This window comes from Agelaius phoeniceus, chromosome 21 (genome assembly GCF_051311805.1).
Source record: "Agelaius phoeniceus isolate bAgePho1 chromosome 21, bAgePho1.hap1, whole genome shotgun sequence".
In the NCBI taxonomy this organism is placed as follows: domain Eukaryota; kingdom Metazoa; phylum Chordata; class Aves; order Passeriformes; family Icteridae; genus Agelaius; species Agelaius phoeniceus.
In genome coordinates this window covers 8,248,419-8,271,276 of record NC_135285.1, presented here as the reverse complement: position 1 = coordinate 8,271,276, position 22,858 = coordinate 8,248,419, and the positions used below count along the sequence as shown (strand labels likewise).

Below are 22,858 nucleotides of genomic sequence, written 5' to 3'. Positions count from 1 at the left end.
TTTAAGGTTTCTATCTCAAAGCATCTCTTCCCTCTCTGACTGAGCTCCTGATTTTACTGGGGTTGTTCCTTTAACATTTGCAGCCCAAAGCATCTCTTCCCTCTCTGAGCTCCTGATTTTACTGGGGCTGTTTCTTTAAGGTTTATATCCCAAAGCATCTCTTCCCTCTCTGACTGAGCTCCTGATTTTTCTGGAGCTGCTCATTTAAGGTTTGTATCTCAAAGCATCCCTTCCTGCTCTCACTGAGCTCCTGATTTTACTGGGGCTGTTCCTTTAAGGTTTGCAGGCTCCAGCATTAGGAATGTTCCTCTCTGCTTTCAGCCAGTTCAAGACAAGCCTGTCACTCCAGTTGGAGGAGACTGATGTTGCCTGCAGGTTTTGGGTGCATTAGTTCTGTCTTCCTTACTGAGTAATCTTCTGGGAGTTGTCACTGGTGTTTTGCTATTTATTATGTTAATTTATGGGTAAATGAAGACATTACCTAAATAATTGAAATTTTCTTAGCAAGCTGTGAATTGCTTTAAAAATGATGAAAGCATAGCTCAGAGAAAGCTGGGGATCTTTTTATCTAAACTGTGGAATTAACTGCAACAGTTTTGGTTGTGAGGTTGCTTGGACCAGCAGAGGCACAGAATTCTTTTGGTTTTTAACCCAATAGTTTGGGAATTACTAGAGAAATTGTCAGATCTTGCAGCTAAGCTCTCCTCCTGTCTCACATTTCAGTTTCTGTCCAAATAATTTGCTTCTGAGAATCAATTTCATTTTAAAACTCAAGGATGAACCCAGAAGTGCGTTTGCCAAATACACACTGCAAAATTAATTCTGCTTGGGATTTACTTAAGATTTCCCTTAGATTTCTCTAAGGAACTTCTTCCTCCCTATCTTCCTCTCCAGAGAAATAAATCCTTGATAGGAGCACGAGAGAGCTGACTGGACAGTCCCAGCTTGAATTTATGTGAGAGGGTTTATTTGCTTAAGGCAAAATCTACCTTAGCACACCCACTAAATGCAGGGGAGTGAGGGCTCATGGGTCTTTGGTGATTAATATGCTTTGGTTCAGAACTCACAGCCTGATCCTGCCACTGGGGACTCAGACATGTGGTTAAGTTACTGACACTTGCTCAGTCCCTATGCATCAGCTGAGCTGCAGTAATTGACTGGGTGCCCTCCTTTCCCTTGGCAAACACCAGCTAAGAGTCCTGGTTCCCTCTCAGTTAAATAACACATTTTGCAGCATGGTTGGGCTTGGGTTGGAGCCATGGTTGGTTACTGTGGCTCAGGTGATGTGCAGTGTTGGAGCCTCTAGTCACAAATCCCATTTATCCCAGTGAAGTAACTGGGGTTTTTGTATGTCAGAGGATAGGCAAAACTAAGGACGAGTGGAATATGGGTCTCCTTGAGGCAGGTCTCATAAGCTCTTGGAGATGTATTTCACACCCAAGATAGCTCAGCTATCTGCATAAAATCAGCAGGATGGCTTCTGTGGTAGTGTTGGAAACAAAAAGGTTTTAATAAAAGGCAAAATAACAGAACTCTTTACAGAGGAAAACTGAGCTGGGTGCAAGAGATCCTTGCCCCTGCTAAACACCCCACAAAAGCAATTGGTTTCTTTGTTCTCTTCTTTTTCTAGTAAATTCCTTTGGACAGAAGGCAAAAAGTCCTGCCTACTAGCTATCCTTAATTTTGAGGTGAAGTCCCCCAGGTCCTATGAGGTGCCTTTTCACCAAATTGAGGAGAGAAACTTGTGGGCTTATTTCCTTTTTAAGGGGACGAAGAATAGTTTTGTCACTCCATCAACGGAGCGACACGTTCCTATAGATGAGCTGTGCTAGGGTTTCTGCAGGCCATGTCCTCATGGAGCCTGTTCCTGTGCCGTTTCAGAAAAAGGGAGTGAAGAGGAAAGCAGACACCACCACCCCCACCACGTCTGCCATCACTGCCAGCAGGAGCGAGTCCCCCACGCCGCTGTCGGACCCCAAACAGGCCAAAATCATCGCGCGCAGGGAGAGCGGCGGCCGCCCCATCAAACCACCAAAGAAGGACCTGGAGGATGGAGAGGTCCCTCAGCACGCAGGGAAGAAGGGCAAACTCTCTGAGCACCTCAAGTACTGTGACAGCATCCTCAAGGAGATGCTCTCCAAGAAGCATGCAGCCTATGCATGGCCCTTTTACAAGCCCGTGGATGCAGAGGCCTTGGAATTACATGACTATCACGATATAATCAAACACCCCATGGATCTCAGTACTGTGAAAGTACGTCCTCTTTTACCACCTCTTTTGGCAGGGGGTCCCTCTGCTTGCCTGGCTCCTTTGTGGGAGGGGGAAGGGGAAAGGGTGGAAACTGAACCTCTTTGGATACCAGCTGGATATTTTTATATTCTGTTTCTTTCCCCTCTCCCTTTTTTGCCGTAACCTGGGACAGCTTTTTTTTCTTCTGCCCTGCAAAGCAGATGATGTACACAAAGCAAAGTACAATGGCATTCTCTCTTCTTTGTGGATAGTCCAGGTATTTAACTGTGTTCTTAGGATTGTGTTGCACTCTGAGAAGAGGAGGTGCTTTATTTCATAGGATCCAATTGATGGTATCCCATTTCCAGAAGCTGCTGCCTGCCTACTTGGTGGTGGCAGGTAGGCTTACACTGAGCAATTCCAGCAGGTGATGGATGTGGTGGTACTCAGGGAGATACGTGCTGGTTTTGTGGTTCATGCTTGGCTCCTCAAGAGTATGGTCCAATATTCTTGTTTTTCCCAGTAGGTTTGGAGGTTTGCTGAATCCCTCCATGAAGCAAAGCCGTGTCTTTGTAGTTCCCATCTTCTTTTGAGCCAGGCACTGCATTCTGTGTTGGTGGAAGGGAGACTTCCATGGTGGCAGGAGGTGAAGATGTTGTTGCTGGCTTTCACTGGCATTGCCAGAAGGGTTTTACTGCCAGCTGAGCCAGTGCCTGGTGACAGAAGGGCAGCTGTGGTTGTGATTCCTGTCATATTCCTTGGTAGATCCTGTGGGGTACCTGGGAACAGCATGTTACACTCTGATGTGCCATGCATCCATCCCAGGGATGCTCTGGGTCTCCAGACATACCTGCAGCCTGCTACTTGAAGCCCCAGGTGATTGCAGGAAGATTAGAGGTGGACAGAGTGAAATCCTGACCCTCTCAAATACATTTCCATGTGTGCTTAGGTGATTTCTTATTGCAAGAGATTATTGTGCTGTGTTCTGAAAAATCTAGGTGCAAAGTTGTGATTTCTTGGGTTGGTGATTTCTTCATGCTTAAATATCTTTAAGGTCCTGACTTCATTCTTTTAAAATTGTACACCTCTGCCCCTTTCTGGCAAGTGTGGGTGATATCCTCCCTCTGCACCTGACTAGTGCAGGGTAGAAAATTGGAGACAGGCTGATGGCAAACCCAGTGGAGTCTTTTACACCTAAAGACTCTGGGTTTCTCATTCCACATGGTAGTATTTTTCTTAATTAAGTTGTTTGAAGTGCTGTCTGGTATTGGTTTTTTATGGAGTGTTTTATTGTCATTGCTCTTGGCCTGCCCATCATGGTGTGACTTCTCAGAGATGCAGCTCATAATCTGTTCACTGTGTGGAACACAAACCTGCCATTTGCAGGCAGTGTCATTTTCCAGTGTCAGGGACTTCCACTGTGGCTCTGAAAGGTTTTTAGATTTAATTCTACCCAAGTGACAATGGCTGTGATAAAGCAGCACAACTAAGGGCCTCCAAACTAACCTGGGAGGAATTATGTGAGAAAGCAAAACACAAGCATTGCTGCAGCTGTAGCACATCTTGTCTCTTATTTCTGTGACTGTGTTAGGTTTGATTTTCCCCAGAGAATATCCTTCATGTCCAGGAGCATTTTTTCCCCTGGCAGAGCTGTCTCCAGGAGGATTTGGAGGTTGTTTTCTCTGTGTGTGGTGCAGGAGGCAGGTTGGCTGTTGACACTGTGCCAGGGCCAGGTGAGATGCAGGGGCTGTAGCTGAGCTTGCTGCAGCCAGGAGCAGAGGAATGTGCTGGAATTTTGTGCTGGGGCTCAGACTGAGAATGGGAGCAGCTGCAGGGACAGGATCTGTGAGCTCATCTCCAGCTCAGTTCTCTTTATCAGAGAAGGAAAGGGCAGAACTGCTTGGAGTAGGAAAGGGTGGAAGTGTGAGGAGAGAGAGGCAGCAGCTGTAATTCCCTGTGAGGAGGGGGATGCCCTGAGGCTGGAGCTGCTGCTGCCCTGTCCCCAGGCAGGCAGGGACCATTGCAGAGCATCCCTGTCCCCCTCTGTGGGGCTGGGGGCCCTGGAGCACCTCTCCTGCTCCATCCTCTGGCTGCCAGGTCCCAGCAGTGCCATGGATGTCTCTGCCTTTGCTTTACTCGGTGGTGAACAAGCAGCAAGCCTTGCTCTGCAGGAGGATTTCCACAAGGTGTGTTTACTTTTGGAATAAAGCACTTTCTCCTGGGATGTATCTCTGCTCACCCCTTAATTTTCCTGCAGTCAACTTCTGCAGTTTCAGAGCAGCTGAGTTCAGGGTCTTAAAAGTGAGGAGACATTCTTTGTGTCCTCTGTGGGCAGGACGAGACTTGGAGCAAGGGACACATCAGACATGAAGAAACAAATTTATGAACAGCAAAGATGATTAAATAATTGATGATTAAATAAAGATGATTAAAAACCAGAGGGGAAAAATGAGATTGCTGTGGCAGATGCTGTCTGTGGGACAGAGGATGGGTGAGCTGCCCTGCCTGACTCCTCATTTCCAGTTGTAAATGTAATCACTTTTTTTTTTTTTTGTAAGCAGCTGGGTATCTCCAGGTGTATTTATACCAAGATATTCCAGCCCACTGATTTAAAGTGCTTTTCTTTCTTTTGTTAAGCTAATTATTCTTTATAAGAGAACAAAACAAAAATCCACAGATTAAACACTGTAGGGCTAGAAAACTGTTGAGTTTGGATGAAAAGCAAAGCCTCAGACACTGGAACGTATTTCATAGGCAATAATCAGGCCCTGAGTATGCCAAACAAATATAAAAAGGCCTTTCATGCAGTAAGATGTATTTTAAAATAAATGGGCCCTTTGGTTTGAACATATGTTTTGCTTTGGAATTGGTCTGAGAGGCTTTTCAGACAGGAGCACCACAAACCTATTTCCCTTTCTGCTTTTTTTGTGCTGTGCCTTCCAGGCTGTCTCCTGGTTTATTCACCAGGAAAATGAGGTCTCCTGACAAAAGTTTGGCAGATGTCTGGCTGCAGCACGGCAGGGAGCAAGGCTGCAGGGATGTCACCACCCTGCAGCAGGTCCCTCAGAAGCTGGATTCCTGGAGGTGAAATTCTGCCCTTTTCACAACAAAAACAGCTCCAGGAGTCATTGCAGTGTTTCAAGACAGTTAGAAGGTTTATCACAGCTGTGGAATTTCTGTAGTTCTGTGAAAAATTGGAGTTTTGCTGGAGTTAGGGGTGGGTGACAGACTCTGAGCACCCCTGATTGCTGTTGGGATGGGGGATGTCTGTCCCCATCATGTCCCCAGCCTGTCTGTCAGTCACCCCTTCCCTTTTCTGGGCACACAGGTGCCCAAAACATACAAAAGGGAAGCCTGTAAGCACTTGGCAAATAGAGAATTTCTTTAAACCCAGGTCTTTTAAATGCAAATGAAACCTAGTGTTAGCTTCTGGTTCCTTTCAGCAGGAGTAATTGGAGCTAAGGTTTTATACATAGTAGTAATATATGCATCAAATCAATTAAGTGCTAGAAATGCTATAAACTGCTCTCTAAACCCGAGTCTTTGAGTCCCAAACAGCAAGAGAAATGGCTGGAAGTGAGAGCTGAAAAATAAGAGAAAGGAACAAGGTACAAATATTTGACATTTATCCTCACTACTCTAGGAAATAACATTATGAGTAGGTTCATAAAGGGTGAAGGCTGTATCCATTTCTATCAGTTGGAATTTAATTTAAGCGTGGGAGTTGTAGTTCAACTGTAAATGCCTGTTTTGCTGTAGGAACTGCAGAGCAAACCTCCTGCCCTCTGCTAGCAGGAAATCAGAGTTAGATTTCTCATGATCTTTTCTGCCCTTTCAGACTTACAAGGCAAATATATCCAAGCATATGTAGAAATACACACTTCAGGTACTCCTGTAATTGTAACTTGCTTGCTGACTTTTGCCCTTCCCATCCATGATCCTTGTTTCTGTTAGTTCCTGATCCATTTTTCTAAACTATTTTTCTAATAATTTCTAAATGTTTTCTGGTAGAATGTGGACCCAGATTTATATTCTACTGCTTAGAAAACAAGGCCAGCTTAGAATCTTAGTGTTTAAACTGCTATGAGATATCAACTTCTTTAGTTGCCTGGTGTTTGCTTGTTCTATAAAGCAGAAAAACTCTGAATGTTATTTAGGAACCAATAACCCAAATCAAACTTCCATTCTCTTAGATGGGATTTTTGAGGGTCTTCTGAGGTTCATGTGTCCTCCATGCAGTTGATAAAAATGCCTTTTGCTTATGGCTTTTCTTTTTTTTCTTTCCCCTTTGGCTTGTTTGTTTGCAGAAAAAGATGGACAGTCGGGAGTACCAGGACGCACAAGGTTTTGCAGCAGATATTCGGTTAATGTTCTCTAATTGTTACAAGTACAATCCTCCAGACCACGAGGTGGTGGCCATGGCCAGGAAGCTCCAGGTAAAGGTGTTGGCAAATGCATCTTCCAGAGTGTTTTTAGTTCAGGTACAAGGTGAGATCCAGGTGTGGATCTGCTGTTGGCACCAACAAGGGAGATTCCTCCAGCCCTTGGAAAGGGCCTTGTGCTCTCTGCAAGACTGTTGTGCTCTTCACATGGCATGGGCCCAATGCCGTGTTCAGCTCCTAAAATATTACAATCCTTGGTTTTTAAGTAATTGGAGGATTTTCATGGGCTTTCCAGATGGGCAACCATGTTCTGTATATTACTATTTTCTTGTAGTGCACAAGAGATGTATTTGAGACCAGAGCGAGCTGTTTGTGGCTGAGGCTCCTTTGGTCACCAATTTTGCTCCTTTTTGCAGGATGTCTTTGAGATGAGGTTTGCAAAAATGCCCGATGAGCCTGCAGAGGCCCCCCCTCCACCTCCCCCAACAGCCCCAGTGGTGAGCAAAAGCACAGAGAGCAGCCACAGCAGTGAGGAGAGCTCCTCAGACTCCGACAGCTCCGACTCCGAGGAGGAGCGGGCGACTCGGCTGGCCGAGCTCCAGGAGCAGGTACTGCACCATCCCAGCTGTGTGTCTGTGCATTAGACACAGCACAGCAGCAGGAATTGTGTCCTGAAAAATCCCACCTAGGCTGGCATGCAGGGAAACATTCCCAGCCTAAGGGGAAAAGCAGTCAGCTGTGCAGTCAGTGCATGTTGGATGTAACGGGAGTTTTCTTCAAGATGGTTTTCCTCAGTGCTGATGCTCTCTCCTTCCTTCTGGGATCCCAGTGTGAGCTGCTTGATTTTTGGCTTTAGGCTATACTTACACCTTGGGATGTAGAGGGAAGGGTTTGTGGAGGCAGCAGTTACCTTGCCTTGATGGTTTTTCCCTTGTCTCCCCCCTAGCTGAAAGCCGTCCATGAGCAGCTGGCTGCACTGTCCCAAGCGCCAGTGAACAAACCAAAGAAAAAAAAAGAGAAGAAGGAGAAAGAGAAGAAAAAGAAAGATAAAGAGAAGGAAAAAGAAAAGCACAAAGTCAAAGCTGAGGAGGAGAAGAAACCCAAGGTGGCTCAACCACCAAAACAAGCCCAGCAGAAGAAAGCCCCAGCTAAGAAAGTGAACAGCACAACCACAGCTAACAGGTGAGAGCCAAGGTGCCTTGAGGGGGAGAGCCAAGAGCTTCCAGCTCTGTCCTTAATTCCTGGGGAAGCTCAGTAGTTACTAATTTGCTGCTGAATACTGTTCCCATTCCCAGACAACTCCAGGGAGTCTTTAACTTGGAGCTGGCAGTGGAACCACTGTGTTTTCACTGTCCAGCTCTTTGAATCCCTGCCTGATTGCTCTCAGATAAGGTTTTGGGGGTTGCCTTTGTGCAGCCACCAAGAACGTGCCATTTCATGGCTGCCCCCCTGCTGCTACTTGGGCTCATTGTCACACTTCACAGGGCTAAAATATAATAGGAACACAACAGCTGATCTCAGCCTGCTGAACTTTTTCAGTACTTGTGCTGCTGTTCCAGCCATCTGACAAGAGCTTCAAAGCCAAGAGCATGGGGACATTTGTTACGAGGGAGTTAGGGGAAAAAAAAAGAATTCATTGCTGTGTCCCCATGAATGTTTTCATGCTTGACAACCTCCCCAGGCAGCCCAAGAAAGGAGGCAAACAGGCATCTGCAACCTACGACTCAGATGAGGAGGAGGAAGGGCTGCCCATGACCTATGACGAGAAGCGCCAGCTCAGCCTGGACATCAACCGCCTGCCCGGGGAGAAGCTGGGCAGGGTGGTTCACATCATCCAGTCCAGAGAACCTTCCCTCAGAGACTCCAATCCCGACGAGATTGAAATAGATTTTGAAACCTTGAAGCCCACAACGTTACGAGAACTGGAGAGATACGTGAAATCTTGTTTACAGAAAAAACAAAGGAAACCATTTTGTAAGTTCACCTCCCGGGGCACGTGTTCCCCCCAGCAGCTCTTGGGCTCAGCTGTGGAGTCAGGGCATGTGTATTGAGATTCTCTTATCCACCTGGTGGGTATGTGGTGGCAGGAATTTTTAGAGATTCTTTTCTCCCAAGGAAATGTACAGAAACTTCCTGTTTTTCTCTGTTCTTTTCTTCCCATGGTGTCCTGCTGCAGAGACCTGGAGAGCCAATGTGTTCCTCTGCAAGACCTGTGGGATGCCTTTATTACTTACCCAGGCTCTGGAAGGCCCTGTAAAGGTTTCAGTCTCATTGTGTCAGGTGTTACATGCATACATCTGGAAGGATCAGTTTCTTATCTTGAATAGTTTAGCATCTAATTAGGAAGGAAACAAAAAACGTGGCTGGGATCCAAACCACCAAGGCAATAAATGATTTGCACAAGGTTACCTGGTTACCTGTGGATTCTGGGTGTGTCTGAGTTGTGTATTCACCCCAAAACTGCTCTTGCTGTGTGTCCTGATCACCACATTGGCCTCACCCTCTGTCAGTTCAGAGGGTGAGTGTCAATCTGCTGCTGAGTGTGTGGTTCAGTGTGGGACAGACTTTGTGTCTCGTCCACAAAGGGAATTCCTGCAGCCCCTGGAGAGTTTAGCTCCAGCTGGACAGCAGTAGCATCACTTTCCTGAAGTGCTCCTGGCCCTCTTGGTTAAGGGAGTTTTGCTTTTAAGATAATGACACAAAAGCTACTCCTTGATCTTGCAGAGCCTCTCCATTCCTTCCTCAGGATTTTCAGGAAGGCCTAAGCAAAGCACAGACTTTGACCTTTCTTTTTCCTTAATTTTTTTCCCCTGAATCCTTCACTGTTGGCCTAGCTCAGGAAAGGATTTTCCAGAACAGGAAAGCATCCTTCAATTTTAGAACCAGAGCACAGAATAACTCAGATATAACCTCAGATATCCACTCTGTGAGCCTGGCATGCCTGAGCCTGGCTGGACTCCTGTGCTGAGTGTTCCCTCTTAGGACTGTGCTTTCCAGTTTTCTTTTTTTGTTGTTTTTTTAAAGCATTGCTTTAAAACAGCTCACAGAAATGTAGGTATTTCCTTGCTGGATCAGGCAAAATATCTGGCTCCTGTCTTGTGCTTCCAGTCCTGGCCAACACCTGTGTTCAATTACTCCTCCTTTGGAGGAATATTTCCTTTCCTTGGCAGTGTGAGTGTTGCTGGTCCTTCTCACCCTTTCCATCCTGATTCAGTTACATTCCTGTTGTCTGCCAGCCTTTGCCTCAGTTGGTTTTTAATTTGCCTTTGTTTGTTTTGTTTTCTATTTAGAGCAACATAAACCACAGTAGATTCTTGCGTGAGGGGATCGGAAGTTTTAATGGCAGATGCTTTACTCCTGACAACCTTTAATGGGACACTTTATTTTACAGGGCAGAAAACCCATGTAACAATTCTGTAATTACAAATCTGTAATTATTGACCATATAACTGGCTGGTAAGTAACCTGTAATGACAAGGTTATTACATGGATATTTCTATCTTCTACAATACTTTCCAGAAGATCTCTCTTAAAAAAAAAAAAATTGCATGTTACAGGATGGTGGTGATTTGATGAGCAAGGCAACTTCAGGTGTTGTCTTCTCTCTGGGATGTGTAGTTGCTGTGTGAGCACTGGATGTTGGCAGTGTCACTGCAGAGTGTGCACACAGATGTACATGCCCTGTAAAATAGTGATGTCCACTCTTTCCCCCTGCATCCCTGCACTTTCAGAAACTCTGCCTTCCTCCCCCACAGCTGCCAGTGGCAAAAAGCAAGCAGCAAAGTCAAAAGAAGAGTTAGCTCAGGAAAAGAAGAAAGAACTAGAAAAACGGTTACAGGACGTCAGTGGGCAGCTAAACAACAACAAGAAGCCTGCAAAGAAAGGTAATGGCTTTGGGTTTATGGGAAAAGAGCCCCCCAAAAGGGAACAGATTTTGTCACAGGGTCAAAACCTCTGCCTTGGGTTTGTCCCTGTGACAGGAGCCCTCAGGGAGTTCCCTCTGAGGGAATTGCCAGGTCTGGGGGGCAATTCCTCCTTGAGAGGGAGGAGGACCTTCCCTGTGTTAACCTGGTGTGCAGCCCACACCACAGAGCTTAAACATGGGCTTACAAAAATCCCAAACCCCCACATAGCTCAGGATGCTCCAGAAGGTCCCCCTGGTGCAAACAAAGCTTTCACCAGAGGGTTTCCTGTGCTCAGAGGTGACACTGCCCCACAGCAGAGCTCCTCTGTGCATGCCAAACTTCCACAGTTTAGGGTAAATTTGGGAAATTTTTGAAGCGGTTCTTCTAAAAAGTAGATTTAATCAGGTTTTTTTAAAACTGGTTCAGGAAAATATTTCTTTGGAGAAAAGTGGAAAAAACCTATTTAATAAATATTTAATATTTAATAAATAATAAGCAAAGCATTTACTAGTACAAAAAATGAACATTATTAAACAATATTTTTTTTTCTGCTTTAAAAGAAATGATAAATTCAGAAAGTCTCTTTTGTGGGCTGTAGCTGGACTTAGTCTCTTATCAATCTTTTTGGTGTTGGAAATGCTGTGGCTCAGGCTTGGCTTGAGTGGGCTATAGGTGTGAGATGTAGGTGCTCTTTTGGGTGCTCAGTTCAGAGCAGGTTTAAACAGGTTGAAAGAAAAAGAAAAACTCCAGTTTAGGGAACTTCTCTGCCTCAGCTAGCTAAAAACTAAGAGCAAAGGAGAGCTCAGTCTTGCTGTCTGTCTGTCTGTGGTGGTGTTCTCAGGGGTCTGAGGATGAGGGAAGAGATGAGGATCTGACTCCATGTTTCAGAAGGCTTGATTTATTATTTTTTTATATATATTATATTAAAACTATACTAAAAGAAGAGAAGAAAGGATTTCATCAGAAGGCTGGCTAAGAAAGGCAGAGAAATGGAATGATAATAAAATCTTGTGACTGACCAGAGAGTTCGAGACACCCAGACTGTGATTGGCCATTAATTAAAAACAATCAACATGGACCAATCCCAGATGCACCTGTTGCATTCCACAGCAGCAGATAATTATTGTTTACATTTTGTTCCTGAGGCTTCTCAGGAGGAAAAATCTTAAGGAAAGGATCTTTCATAAAACATGTTTGTGACATCTGTCTGTCCAGCAGCAGGAATGTGGAGGAGTGAGAGGAGTTTGTGAAAACAAACTCCACGCTGCTTTTCTCTCCTCCTTCACCCTCAGAACCAGCCTTAAAGGTGCAAAACTTCTTATCCAGCAAAAAGAGAACAATTGGGGATTACCAGCATCATTCAGCCAGCCCAGGGCTGTGGTGGTGTTCATGGGGGCCCCAGGATGAGGGAAGAGATGAGGATCTGACTCCATGTTTCAGAAGGCTGATTGATTATTTTATGATCTATTATTTTAGTATAGTTTTAATATAATATATAAGAAAGGATTTCATCAGAAGGCTAGCAAAGAAAGGCAGAGAAATGGAATGATAAAATCTTGTGTCTGACCTAGAGTCCGAGACAGCCGGACTGTGATTGGCCATTAATTAGAAACAACCACATGAGCTGGATCCCAGATGCACCTGTTGCATCCCACAGCAGCAGATAACCATTGGTTACATTTTGTTCCTGAGGCCTCTCAGGATTAAAAATCCCCCAAAAAGGATTTTCCATAAAACACATCTGTGACCCAGGGCAGGAGCGCTGCCCCCCGTGGGTCAAACGGGGCCCTCGCGCGTTCCCCTCGCTGGGAGTGACCCCATCCCTGCCTTGTCCCCGCAGAGAAATCCGGCTCCACTCCCTCCGGAGGCCCCTCCCGGCTCAGCAGCAGCTCCTCCTCCGAGTCCGGGAGCAGCAGCTCCAGCGGCTCCAGCTCGGACAGCAGCGACTCGGAATGAGCTGGGACACACGGACACACCCCCAAACGGACACCCCTGCTCTGCTGTGCCCCCTCCCCTCCTTACCCCTGCTCTCGGGCCACGCTGGGCAGCTTTTATCCCCTCTCTCTTTTCTCTGACTTGTTTTTATTTTATTTTTTAACTCAGTGTTACAAAAGGTATTTTCCTCTTTTTTTTTTTTTTTTTTTTTTTGGTGGGGGGAGGGAGGGGGATCTCTTTTAATAGGTCAAAGATCTTTGAGTGTGTGTGTGTGACTAGACTTTATGACAAATAGTTCCCTTTGCATAAAGTCTCTAAAATTTACATTTATCTGGAGAAAATTGGTTGAAAATGGAAGAACTTTGAGCTCTTAGCAGGAGATAAATAGAAAATTCTGCAAGGTTTGTAGTACATTTCCCTCCCAGCCCTTCCCTCTCCCCAGAATATTCTCTTTTAATAAGCCTGCCTGGCTCACACAAGGTAAAAACCATCTTTTTTTAAAGAAATCTCTGTAAAATGGTACTGTATCTGAAAGATGTTAGCTTTTGAACTAGTTGGTGTATTTGTTATTAGCACTAGTATTCTTAATCTCCAAGTCTACAGTGTGATGAAAATGTCAGATGCTATCATCTTTTTACATAAAAACAACAAAAAAAAAAATCCAAAAAAATTCTCATGTACTGTGGATTGCTAACATGCTTTTTTTTAATCTTGGTAGAGGCATAGGCACCTGTTCAGGAAGGTCTTGAAGCATGAATTTAACTTTTAAGCACACAAGCAATAGAAGTTGGTTGCATTTCTTGGTTTTCCACTCAAAAGCTTCACTTTTCCTGGGCATTCATTGGGAAGAAAGGGAGCAAGGGACACACTCAAGTTTCTTGGGAATGTTCTTTTTACCATTAAACAGATCATTTCCAGGAAATGGGACGCTCTCTATGAAAGTTTTCATGCAATTTGACAGGAGGGGTTTTTTTTTTTGGCTGGAAGTTGTCAGCTGGAGCCTGGAGCGATCCCTGCAGTGTCCAGCACGAGTCATGTGCCCATTACTGGGCACCTCTTGGGCATTTTCTCCATGACAAACACCTCAGACTGGGCTTAAAATAAAGCAGCACTTGAGCCCCAGCTGAGGCTGAGCTGGCAGGGGAAGTGGACAGGGATTATTTTGTGTGTGTTTGGGCTTTTTGCTCTTGAGTTTGCTTTGGTTTTCTCCCTTCTCCTCATCACTCTGGTAGTGAGCTCCTGGAACAGGGGCTGCTCCTCCTGTGTCAGGCAGGGCTCACGTTCCAGGCACTGAAATGTTTTACCTCAGTGAAAAGAGCAAAGAGGGGAGGGAGGAGAAAAAGAAAAGCTTATTTTTTTTAAAGCTTGCTATTTTTTTTTCAGTCCAGCCTAACGTTTTCACCTGCACTGCTGCAATACACCCTGGTTTCAGTGTCCCTAATTTCGTGTATATACCATGACTTTATTTATTAAACATCATTGGTCATTTAAAATATAATAAAATCTAACAAAAGCAAAGCTGAGGTTTTGCAGGCCAGCAGACAGGAAGACTTTTAATGAGGTTTGAACCAGATTAAAACAAACAAACAACAACAAAGCAAATAAAAATCCACAACTTTCTTTATATACCTTGGACTTTTTACCTACAGGTGCTACAGTCCAGTCTCTCGTGTGTCTGGTGCTCTGTCATGTTTGGTGTGTTCATTTTTAGATTTTTTTCCTCTTCTTCTCACCCCAGCCCCCTTTTTTCCTGTTTTGTACAGATTTTGGAGACATACACTTCAATACAATTTTATTTTCTCAGTGGTCTTTTTTCCTCCCCTCTTTTTTTTGTTTTGGTAGAACAATGGGGGTTTTATCCTTTTCTAATCCAATTTTAGGCAAACACCAATTCTATAATTACATCCAATTTGTAATCTGAGGGGCAGAAGTTTTATTGTAAATTCTTTTTATTGTAAAAAAAAAAATATACAGAATTTAACAGAAAGTTCTGCCTTTCCATCTCCAGCACCAGCCCCTAAAACTGCCTCTCCTCTGTGGGGTAGCCCTAAAATTCACCTTTTGTGCTCTCCCAGTGGTGCAAATTGCTCCAGATTTTATTTTCCCTGCAGGTGAGTGGTCCTGGAGGCCCCTCAAGGCCAGCCCAGATTTCCTTTCACAGCAAAAAATGTTCTGATTTTTACTAAAATTCATTATTTTTCTTTTCTATTAACAATGGAGTTCAGTTCTGATTTTATTTTATTTTTTTTTTAAGTTCTGCCCTTACAAAACCTTCCCCCAGCCAGATCCCTGGTAATACATTTTCAGAATTTACTATGAGGAAATGTAATATTCACCTAATTAAGAGCTTGGGTTTCTTTTTAACGGGGTTGGGTTTCACCTGTGTTTCTCCTATTGCCTGCGACTTGGATGATCAAAACCAAGGAATATTTTAAGGAATAATTGCAACCAATTCACTGCCACGGCTTTTGGATAAACAAACTCCCAGTTTTCTCTTCCTGGGACCTTTTCCTGCCTGCTTGACCCTGAGCTGTGGTGGGGAGGACAAACCGGAGGCGACAGCATCACTGCCACAGAAAATCCTGGGAATTTCAGCTCTGGCACCAGGAACGGCCCCTGGGACACACAGACATCCCTCAAGGGGCTGCCCCAGCACAATTCCTTGGGAGAGCTGGAGCCAGAGGGGTGAGAACCCAGGTGTGAGGTGATGTGATGAGGGGAGAAGCGTGGCTGAGGCTGGCCCAGCTCCTGGAGGAGGATCCCTGTGGAGCTGGGGAACCCTCCCAGCCTGGGGCGTTCAGGAAAATCTGCCAAGGCCGCCACGGAATGGGAACAATCTGCTGCACATCTCTGATCCACCAGCTGCAACTTGGGCTTCCACTTCTTGGGAAACTTTGCACAGAAAATGAGGTGTTCTCAACAAAATGGAGCGAGGAGAAATCCATTTTGGCATGACTGAGGGAAGAATCTGGTGACTCCTCCCTTCCAAGTGCTGTCCTTACGCTTTTCCATTCCCAGCTTGTTTGTAGTGCTCTTTATCCCCACCATGTCCATGGGGGTGCCTCTTGTACATCCTGAGTTTCTCCAGGAAAGAAAAGATGTTTCCAGTCCAGAGTAAGTAGCAGCAGTCCTGAATGAGTTGGGAACTGAAGCAACAGAGCATTTATTTAACTGGGTTTTATTGCATGACACGTCGGTCCAGATGTCACAAAATAACTTGGAAACGAACAAACACACAATGTTTGAAGGACATTTTTAAACTTAAGAATAAAAAAGAAAAAAAAAAAAAGGAAAAAAAAAATTAAAATTTTTATGGTAGAATTTTTCTTGAATGAACAAAGTTTAACTTTGTTTTCCAGGGGAAACTTCACTGAAATCAGTATGATTTCATATGTATGCATACACACAGAGTTTTATTGAAACTGCTTTTTTCGGACTAATTCCTGTTTTGACAAAATATCTGACCAGATCTTTCTCAATCAACCAGCATTACTGCACCTTTTAAAAAAAGAACTTTGTGAACCTTTTCTCTGATTGTAAACTCAGCCTGTCTCGTGGCTCAGTGGGACCAGAGGGAGATCCCCATCCCAGCGACCGAAGGATTCTCTCAGCTCTCTGCACACCCAGTGTGTCATCCACACAGCACAACCAGTGCAGTTTTTGTCCTGCTGTGGTTTGAACCTTGCCTACCCCCGGGGTTTGTGAGTGTGGGAGTGATGTTTCAGGGCTGTGTCACTGCTGGCAGGGTGGTGACCCCCGAACACACACAAACATCATTTCTGTGTGTGGAAATCCACAGCTGAGTTCCCCCTGAGCTCTCTTCCCTCTTCTCTGTGTGGTAGAAGCAGACTGCAGTTACCTAATCTAGTTCTTTCTCTGCTTTGGGGACTTTTAGAGCAGTTTTGAATTTTGGTTTTTTTCCTTGTTTTGAAAGGAATGATTTTTTTTTTTTTTTTTTTAAAGCTGGGGTTGGAGCTGAGGGGAAGGGATTGGGGCATGACAAAGACAAACCACAACCTTTTTAGTACTGGATTTGAAATTCTGAGTCTCTTCTCAACCCTGAGCAGTTACCACTAGGGCTAACTGTGGGCAGGCTCTGCATCAGTAAAGAGAAATTTAGGATTCCTTACACAGCAGCGTTATCTTGCTTTGAGCTGCATTTTGTAAAGAAAATGGTATTTGCATATCTTTTTAAAATGTCATTTTTAAAAAATAAATTAAACCACCAGCTAGGATTTGACACAGGCCACTTAGAACACAGCCCTGATACTGGCATAACCAATCCAGAAAGATTTGTTGTTGTATTTTTTGTTTTGTTATTTTGGGGGTTTTTTAATATTTAAAAATAAAAAAGAAATTGTTACTTTTCTGTATGATGTGCATGCAAATTTACTGTAACTCTTTTTCTTAAAACTTTTTAGTGCCATTTCTAGTATATTCCTGTAAATGTCAGTTATTGAAAAGAAATGAGTCAATGTAAGTAGTTTAGCTTGTTTATTGCAAATTGCTGGCCTCAAACAAAACAGAATTTAAAAAAAAGAGTTAGAAAGTAATCTTTGATGTTACTGGTAATCACGGACCCTGGTCCTGGGGCATTTGTTTTGTTTTCATAATAAAAAGAAAAATTGTTTGGTGTGTGCAGTTTGATCCCATCTTTTCCCCTCTCCTCATCTTTTCCAGGTGTGGCACTCAAACATGGCAGTGCCAGGAGCCAAACCCCAGGGTATTGAATCCTGGTGCCATGAGTCCTGGAGTAATCTGGGAGTTGTTTTGGGGAATGTCAGAGCGGGGCAGCCCCGGGGTCTCTGAATCACAGCTGAGTACCTGCAATAAAACTCCTTTAAATCCCCTTTTTTTGGCGAGGGAAACTCAGCTGTTCCCATGTCCCAGGGCAGCCAGGGAAGGGCTTGAGCTCTTCCCAGCATCCTACAGCCTGCAGGGTCTTCAATTCTGTGAGAGTTGCTCCTGATTGAGGTAAGTTGGGCTGAAGGGAAATCAAATTTCACTTCTTGGAAGCCAGCAGGAGCTGCAGGAAGCAGAGGGACTTTGTCAGCTGCTGTGTGAGCTCAGGGTGACATGGAAGGCACAGCCTGGGAAGGGGGGTCTGGAGCAGCTGTGCCAGTGCCAGCAGAGTCCTGGCATTGCTGGGTGGGGGCCAGCAGCTATTTTGGTCCCCAGAGAGGGTTGGGGTTGGTTTTGCTGGGTGCTTTGTGTGTGAGGTGAGGTTAGCACAGCCAGGCTGCCCCAGGGTTGATCTTTCTCTAACCCCGTTCCTGCTCACTGCCCCTCCAAGGCTTCAGCAAAGCTGCTCCTCTCTGCTCCTGCAGCAGGGACACTCCCAGGGGCTGTTTGTCCAACTGTCCCCTAAACAGCCTCCTGTGAGGCAGCTGAGGGTGTTCCTGAGGCCTTTGCAGGTGAGGTATTGCTGGGGGCAGCGAGCAGAGCTGTTTGTTCAGGCTGGGAGGAGGTTGGGGACACACAGGACACAAAGTTCAACTCTCACTGCTCATGCCTTGAGTCCTGGGGCTGCCAGAGGGACATTGAGGGGCTGGGATCAGAGCTGGGGAAGGCTCTGGAGTCTGTCCTGTGAGGGGCAGCTGAGAGGGCTCAGCCTGGAGGAAAAGGAGGCTCAGGGGAGATTTCCTTGCTCTCCACAGCTGCCTAAAGCAAGGCTGTGAGGTGGGGCTTGGTCACTGCCAGGACAAGAGGGAACAGCTGAAGCTGCATCAGGGGAGGTTCAGGTTGGACAGCAGGAGCAATTCCTTCGAGGAAAGGGGGCTCAGGCCTTGGAACTGCCCAGGGAGCTTTGGGGTCCCCATCTCTGGAGGTGCCCAAGGAAGGCCTGGATGTGGCACTCAGGGCTCTGGGCTGGGGACAAGGTGGGGAATGGTCACAGGCTGGATGTGACAATCTCTGAGGTCTTTTCCATAACTCCCTCATTCAGTGTGACATCCAGAGCTTTCCTTATCCTGAGGGTGCTGCTGGCCTTGGGGAGCTGGAGGAGCCTCCCACAGCTCCCAGCCCAGTGGTGTGGCTTGGGAACCTCACCAGTAACTGAGGGGATTCCTCCCTCCCAAAAGGGAAATGCCAAAAGCTGTCACCTGTGCCAGGGGGAAAAACAGCCACTCCCAAAGCTGCATTCAAATCATTTTAATGCACTTTATCAAAGAGGCTACAACAGTGTTTGAAACAAGTGCATCACCACCACACAGCTGGCTCACAGAACAGCCACAGCAGCCACTCCACAACCCTGCTGTGACCAGTGACACACAGAAATGGAGAACTACAGTCACATTCACAGAGATGGAAGGACAACTCATCCTCTTCTTCCTGCACTGTCACATCCAGCCTCCATCCTGGAAGAATTTATGCACATTCTTACGGGTTTAGTCTTGTTCTGTAAAATAACTGAATTTTGGTTTACCAGCCACGTTAACAAAAAGAGACTGATTATACCCAAAATAAGCATCTTACTTACTGAAATTAAAAAGAAAATAAAGTGTTGGATTTCTTTTTCTATAAGAAAAGAAAAATGAACAGCTGGTTTGGGGGATGTGCTGTTCCTTAAAACTCCCAGAGTTCACGTGCTCCCCAGGGCTGGCCTGGAACCCACCTCTCTCTCCTGCTTCTCCAGGTGAATCCACCTGCAGCTCCCAGGGGAGCTCTGGGCCCAGCCCCTGCCTGCTGGAGTAAATAATCTCCTTGTTCCCTCAGCCAGGAGCTGGAGGCCCAGGTGGGTCACACATCCCTGGCACTGCTCCCCCAGCACCCTGCCAAGCCTCGCTGGCTTTGTGAATCTCATTGCACTCGCTTGAAATAACATTTATTCACTGGGTTGTTTCTCCTCCAGAGCTAGTCCTGCCAAAAGCAAGAGGGTTATTTGTGTGCAGAGCAATGCACAGGTCTGCAAAGCAGCGAGGTTTAAATCTATGAGCACACACACACACAAGGTATCAAACACCAACACATGCAGAAATAGTGCTTTTAAAAAAACAACCAGCTGCCTATTGTTTGCAGTGCTATGGAGCAGGGCTGAGTACACCAAACCTCTATGATTTCACTCTAGGACAGGTGTGTTCTGCTCAGTACACTGAGTTCAGCAAGGCTGAGTGTCTGTGTGTTTGTTATAGCATTTCACCCACACGGGAGAGGTGGAAGAGATTCTTCATTCTATCAAAAAAATAAATAAAATAAAGTGCTTGAAAATAACACAAAGGAGGTTTTAGATAAATAGAACAGAATTAATGAGTGTGCCTAATAATAGGCAGGTAAATAATCCATCCTGAAGCTGACATCAAATGCTGATTTGCCTGGAGCTAAGCCTGTGCCCAGGCACTGCTGGGTTGCACACATGGCCTAGGCAGGACAGAAAGGGCAGAACCCTGAAGAATTTCCATGCTGAACCCTGGGTACATGATTCACACCCCTGGAAGTGGTAGTTCTGTTTTTAACAAAGACTCAGGTGCTTGCTGGGCTGAGTTCCTCAGCGTGATCTTGCCTTGAGCAAGTCAGGATTCAGCAGAAACTTAAACCTGAAAGCAGCAGCCTCTGTGCCCGAGCAGGGCAGGGCTTCTCCCTCCCAAAATCCTCCAGTTAATCATAACAATCCCAGACACCACTTTTAAAATACATGCACCAAACCTACAATCCAACCTGAACTAGAAGTTTAACCCTTCCAAGCTACTGCATGCACTAAAACTTGAATGCAAAGCAAACTCCAGTGGCCTCTCTCCTTCTGCAGCCCATCTCAGGAGTGGCTCTGGGCTCTGCAGGAGTTTCCTCGTGTCCCTTAGGACATGTGTGTATTTACAGGGGTTTCCTGCTGTTGCTTTCCTGGGGCTGTCCCTCCCTTTCAGGTGGCTCTGAAAGGAGTCAGCTCCCCTGATTCCAGAGCTCCTGTTAATTCCATGATCCCACACTGTGGCATCAGAGAGGGCCCTTGGCTTTGCACAAAACTCCAGCACACCTTTCCTACCAGGTGTTTTGAAGGTTTGGATTGAATTCTCAACACATTCCCTCCCTGTTCCAACAGTGAACCACTCCATTCCCTGGCTGGGAGAGACCACTTGAGGGCAGCAATTGGAGACAAACAGAACAAGTAATGGCCAGATGGTTTTGGAGATCAACTTCTTAAAACCCCAGCCTTGATGGGAACAGATCTGTGCTCCTGTGTCCCACCAGCATTCCCAGAGCTCTGGAGATGCACCAGGACTGGCCAGTAAGGGTGGCTGGGGACGGTGCCCAAGTGCCAGCGGGTGTTTCTCAGGGCACACGAGCCACTTAGAGGCAACACATGGTCCAGCACAGCCCCTGCCAAGATGCTGGGCAGCAGCAGCCTCGAGAGCTCCCCAGCAAGGCTGGGCTTGCTGTACACACTCAGTGACACGCAGAACGGGAGTCCATAAACAGCAAAACCAAACAGAAACAATCCAACTTCAGCCTTCCTGCAACGCTGCTTCCTGTGCAGGGCCATGAGAGGGTGGTGCACACCCACCACCTCCGCCAGCTCTGCTTCCTCTCCACGTGTGGATTCCTGCGGGGAATTACATAATAGCACAGAACTTGGACTGGCCCGTGTCCCTGGAGACATCCAGCTTGTTTTTGTCCCGCACCAGGATGGCCTCGTTGCCGTACTGCGAGTACCACATGCTCCTGCTGCGGCTCAGGTACGTGTTGGGGGGAGCTGACTCCAGCTTCTGCTGCTGCTGCTGCCAGATGAGCAGGGACGTGTCCCTGTACCTGAGGCGGGCGTAGCCCTCGGACAGGGCTTTCTCGGGCAGGGGAACCCTCCCGTTCATCACCGGGTCACTCATCTGCCCCAGCAGAGCTCCACCTGCAGGGGCTCCTTCCCGACAGCTCCGCAATGATCCCCGCTGGCTCTGGCCAGGGCGATGGCTGCTGCTTGGAGCTCAAGGGAGAACATCCCAGGGCACACGGCTCAGGATCCACGAGCTGCTGGCACCGCTCAGGAGAGGGAAAAGAGCCCTAAAATCCCAGCAGGCAGCCTGGCCTTGCTTAAAAACCTCTCCGGGGCTTCTGAGAGCTCACCCAGCAGTGCTACTGCAGCGTGCTCCATGCTGGGAAGGGCCCCCACGTGCTGTTTGTTGTCAGTCCGTGCAGCACCTCCATAGGTGCGAGCAGGCGGGCAGGACAGGCCCGGATGAGCTGAATTCCCTGGAGAACGGCTCCCGGAGCTGCCAGAGGTCAGAGCCCGGAGGTCGGCGATGCCCAGGCCCGTGCTCGGCCTCTCCCCGCGGATGGACGGAGCCCGCACGTCACAGGGACGCGCAGGGATGCAGGAGAAGATGCAGGAGAAGATGCAGGAGAAGATGCTCGGCCCCGCTTGTGGTACCCAAGCTGGGGAGGAGGGGGGGAGTGCCCGGCACCTCCGGACGGCACCTGCGGGGCACAGAGCGTCACCCCAGGGGCTGACACCGCGGGTCCCCGCCCTGCCAGGCTCCCTTTCCGTGCCCCCCATCTCCCGCCCGCCCCCAGACCCTTCCAGCGGCCCCGCGGGTGTCCCGCACCCCCCGGCCCTGCCCGCCCCGAGCCGGGGGTCCCGCCCCGCCCTTCCCGGGCCGCCCCCCGAGGGTTCCCCGCGCCCCCCGGCCCTGCCCCGGTCCCACCGTGCTGCGCTGCCCGGCCCGGCTCGGCTCGGCCCGGCTCGCCCGGCGCAGGCTCCGCCCGCCGTGATGCGCTCGGGAGGAGCCACGGCCGGGGCGGGGGCACCGGGCACGGCCCGAGAGGGGCGGGAGATGGCGGAGGGTACCCAGGGGGTGCGGGGATACGGGGATGGGTGATGTTGGGAGCCCCAGCTTGGATACGGGGGTCCGGGGATGGCAGTGGGGTACCCGAGATGGGTCTGTGGGTCCAGAGATGGCAGTGGGGTACCCGAGTGGGGTGAGTGGGTCCGGGGATGGCAGTGGGGCTCCCCAAGGTGGATCTGGGGTCCGGGGATGGCAGTGGGGTACCCAGTGGGGTGCGGGAATAGGGGGTGGGATACTGGGAGCGCCACTTTGAATGTGTGGGTCTGGGGATGGCAGTGGGGTACCCGAGTGGGGGGTGTAGATCCAGGAATGGCAGTGGGGTACCCCGAGATGGGTTTGTGGGTCCAGGGATGGAATGGGGTACCCGAGTGGGGTGAGTGGGTCCGGAAATAACAGTGGGGTACCCCAAGGTGGGTGTGTGGGTCCGGGGATGGCACTGGGGCTCCCCAAGGTGGTTGCGGGCATCTGGGATATGACATTGAGCTCCCCACTTTGGATGTGTGGGTCCGGGGATGGCAGTGGGGTACCCCAAGGTGAGTTTGTGGTCCGGGGATGGCAATGAAGCTCCCCAGTGGGTGTGAAAGTCCCAGGGGTGTCACCCAGCTGTGGGTGCACAGGGACACCCAGTCCAGCTGTGCTG

General features: G+C 47.6%; 2 protein-coding genes across 3 annotated transcripts in view; one reads left to right on the top strand and one right to left on the bottom strand.

Moving 5' to 3' along the window:
• Nucleotides 1–17,084, top strand: part of BRD3 (bromodomain containing 3) — a 45,824-nt gene extending 28,740 nt beyond the window's left edge. For both annotated transcript variants that reach the window (XM_077189316.1, XM_054646130.2), the window contains exons 6-12: nt 1,882–2,253; nt 6,537–6,665; nt 7,028–7,219; nt 7,558–7,793; nt 8,293–8,585; nt 10,367–10,495; nt 12,357–17,084. In XM_077189316.1, coding sequence (XP_077045431.1) covers nt 1,882–2,253; nt 6,537–6,665; nt 7,028–7,219; nt 7,558–7,793; nt 8,293–8,585; nt 10,367–10,495; nt 12,357–12,472 — 1,467 coding nt within the window. In that variant the 3' untranslated portion in view covers nt 12,473–17,084. The remainder of the gene's footprint in view (nt 1–1,881; nt 2,254–6,536; nt 6,666–7,027; nt 7,220–7,557; nt 7,794–8,292; nt 8,586–10,366; nt 10,496–12,356) is intronic.
• Nucleotides 17,085–18,586: 1,502 nt separating this feature from the next.
• On the bottom strand, nt 18,587–22,195 carry BRD3OS (BRD3 opposite strand). Its single transcript, XM_054646426.2, has 2 exons — nt 22,078–22,195; nt 18,587–21,850 (listed from the first exon to the last, which is right to left on the bottom strand). Exon 2 carries the CDS (start codon nt 21,262–21,264, stop codon nt 20,995–20,997), a length of 270 nt encoding a protein of 89 aa, XP_054502401.1. The 5' UTR covers nt 21,265–21,850; nt 22,078–22,195; the 3' UTR covers nt 18,587–20,994.
• Nucleotides 22,196–22,858: the final 663 nt, after the last annotated feature.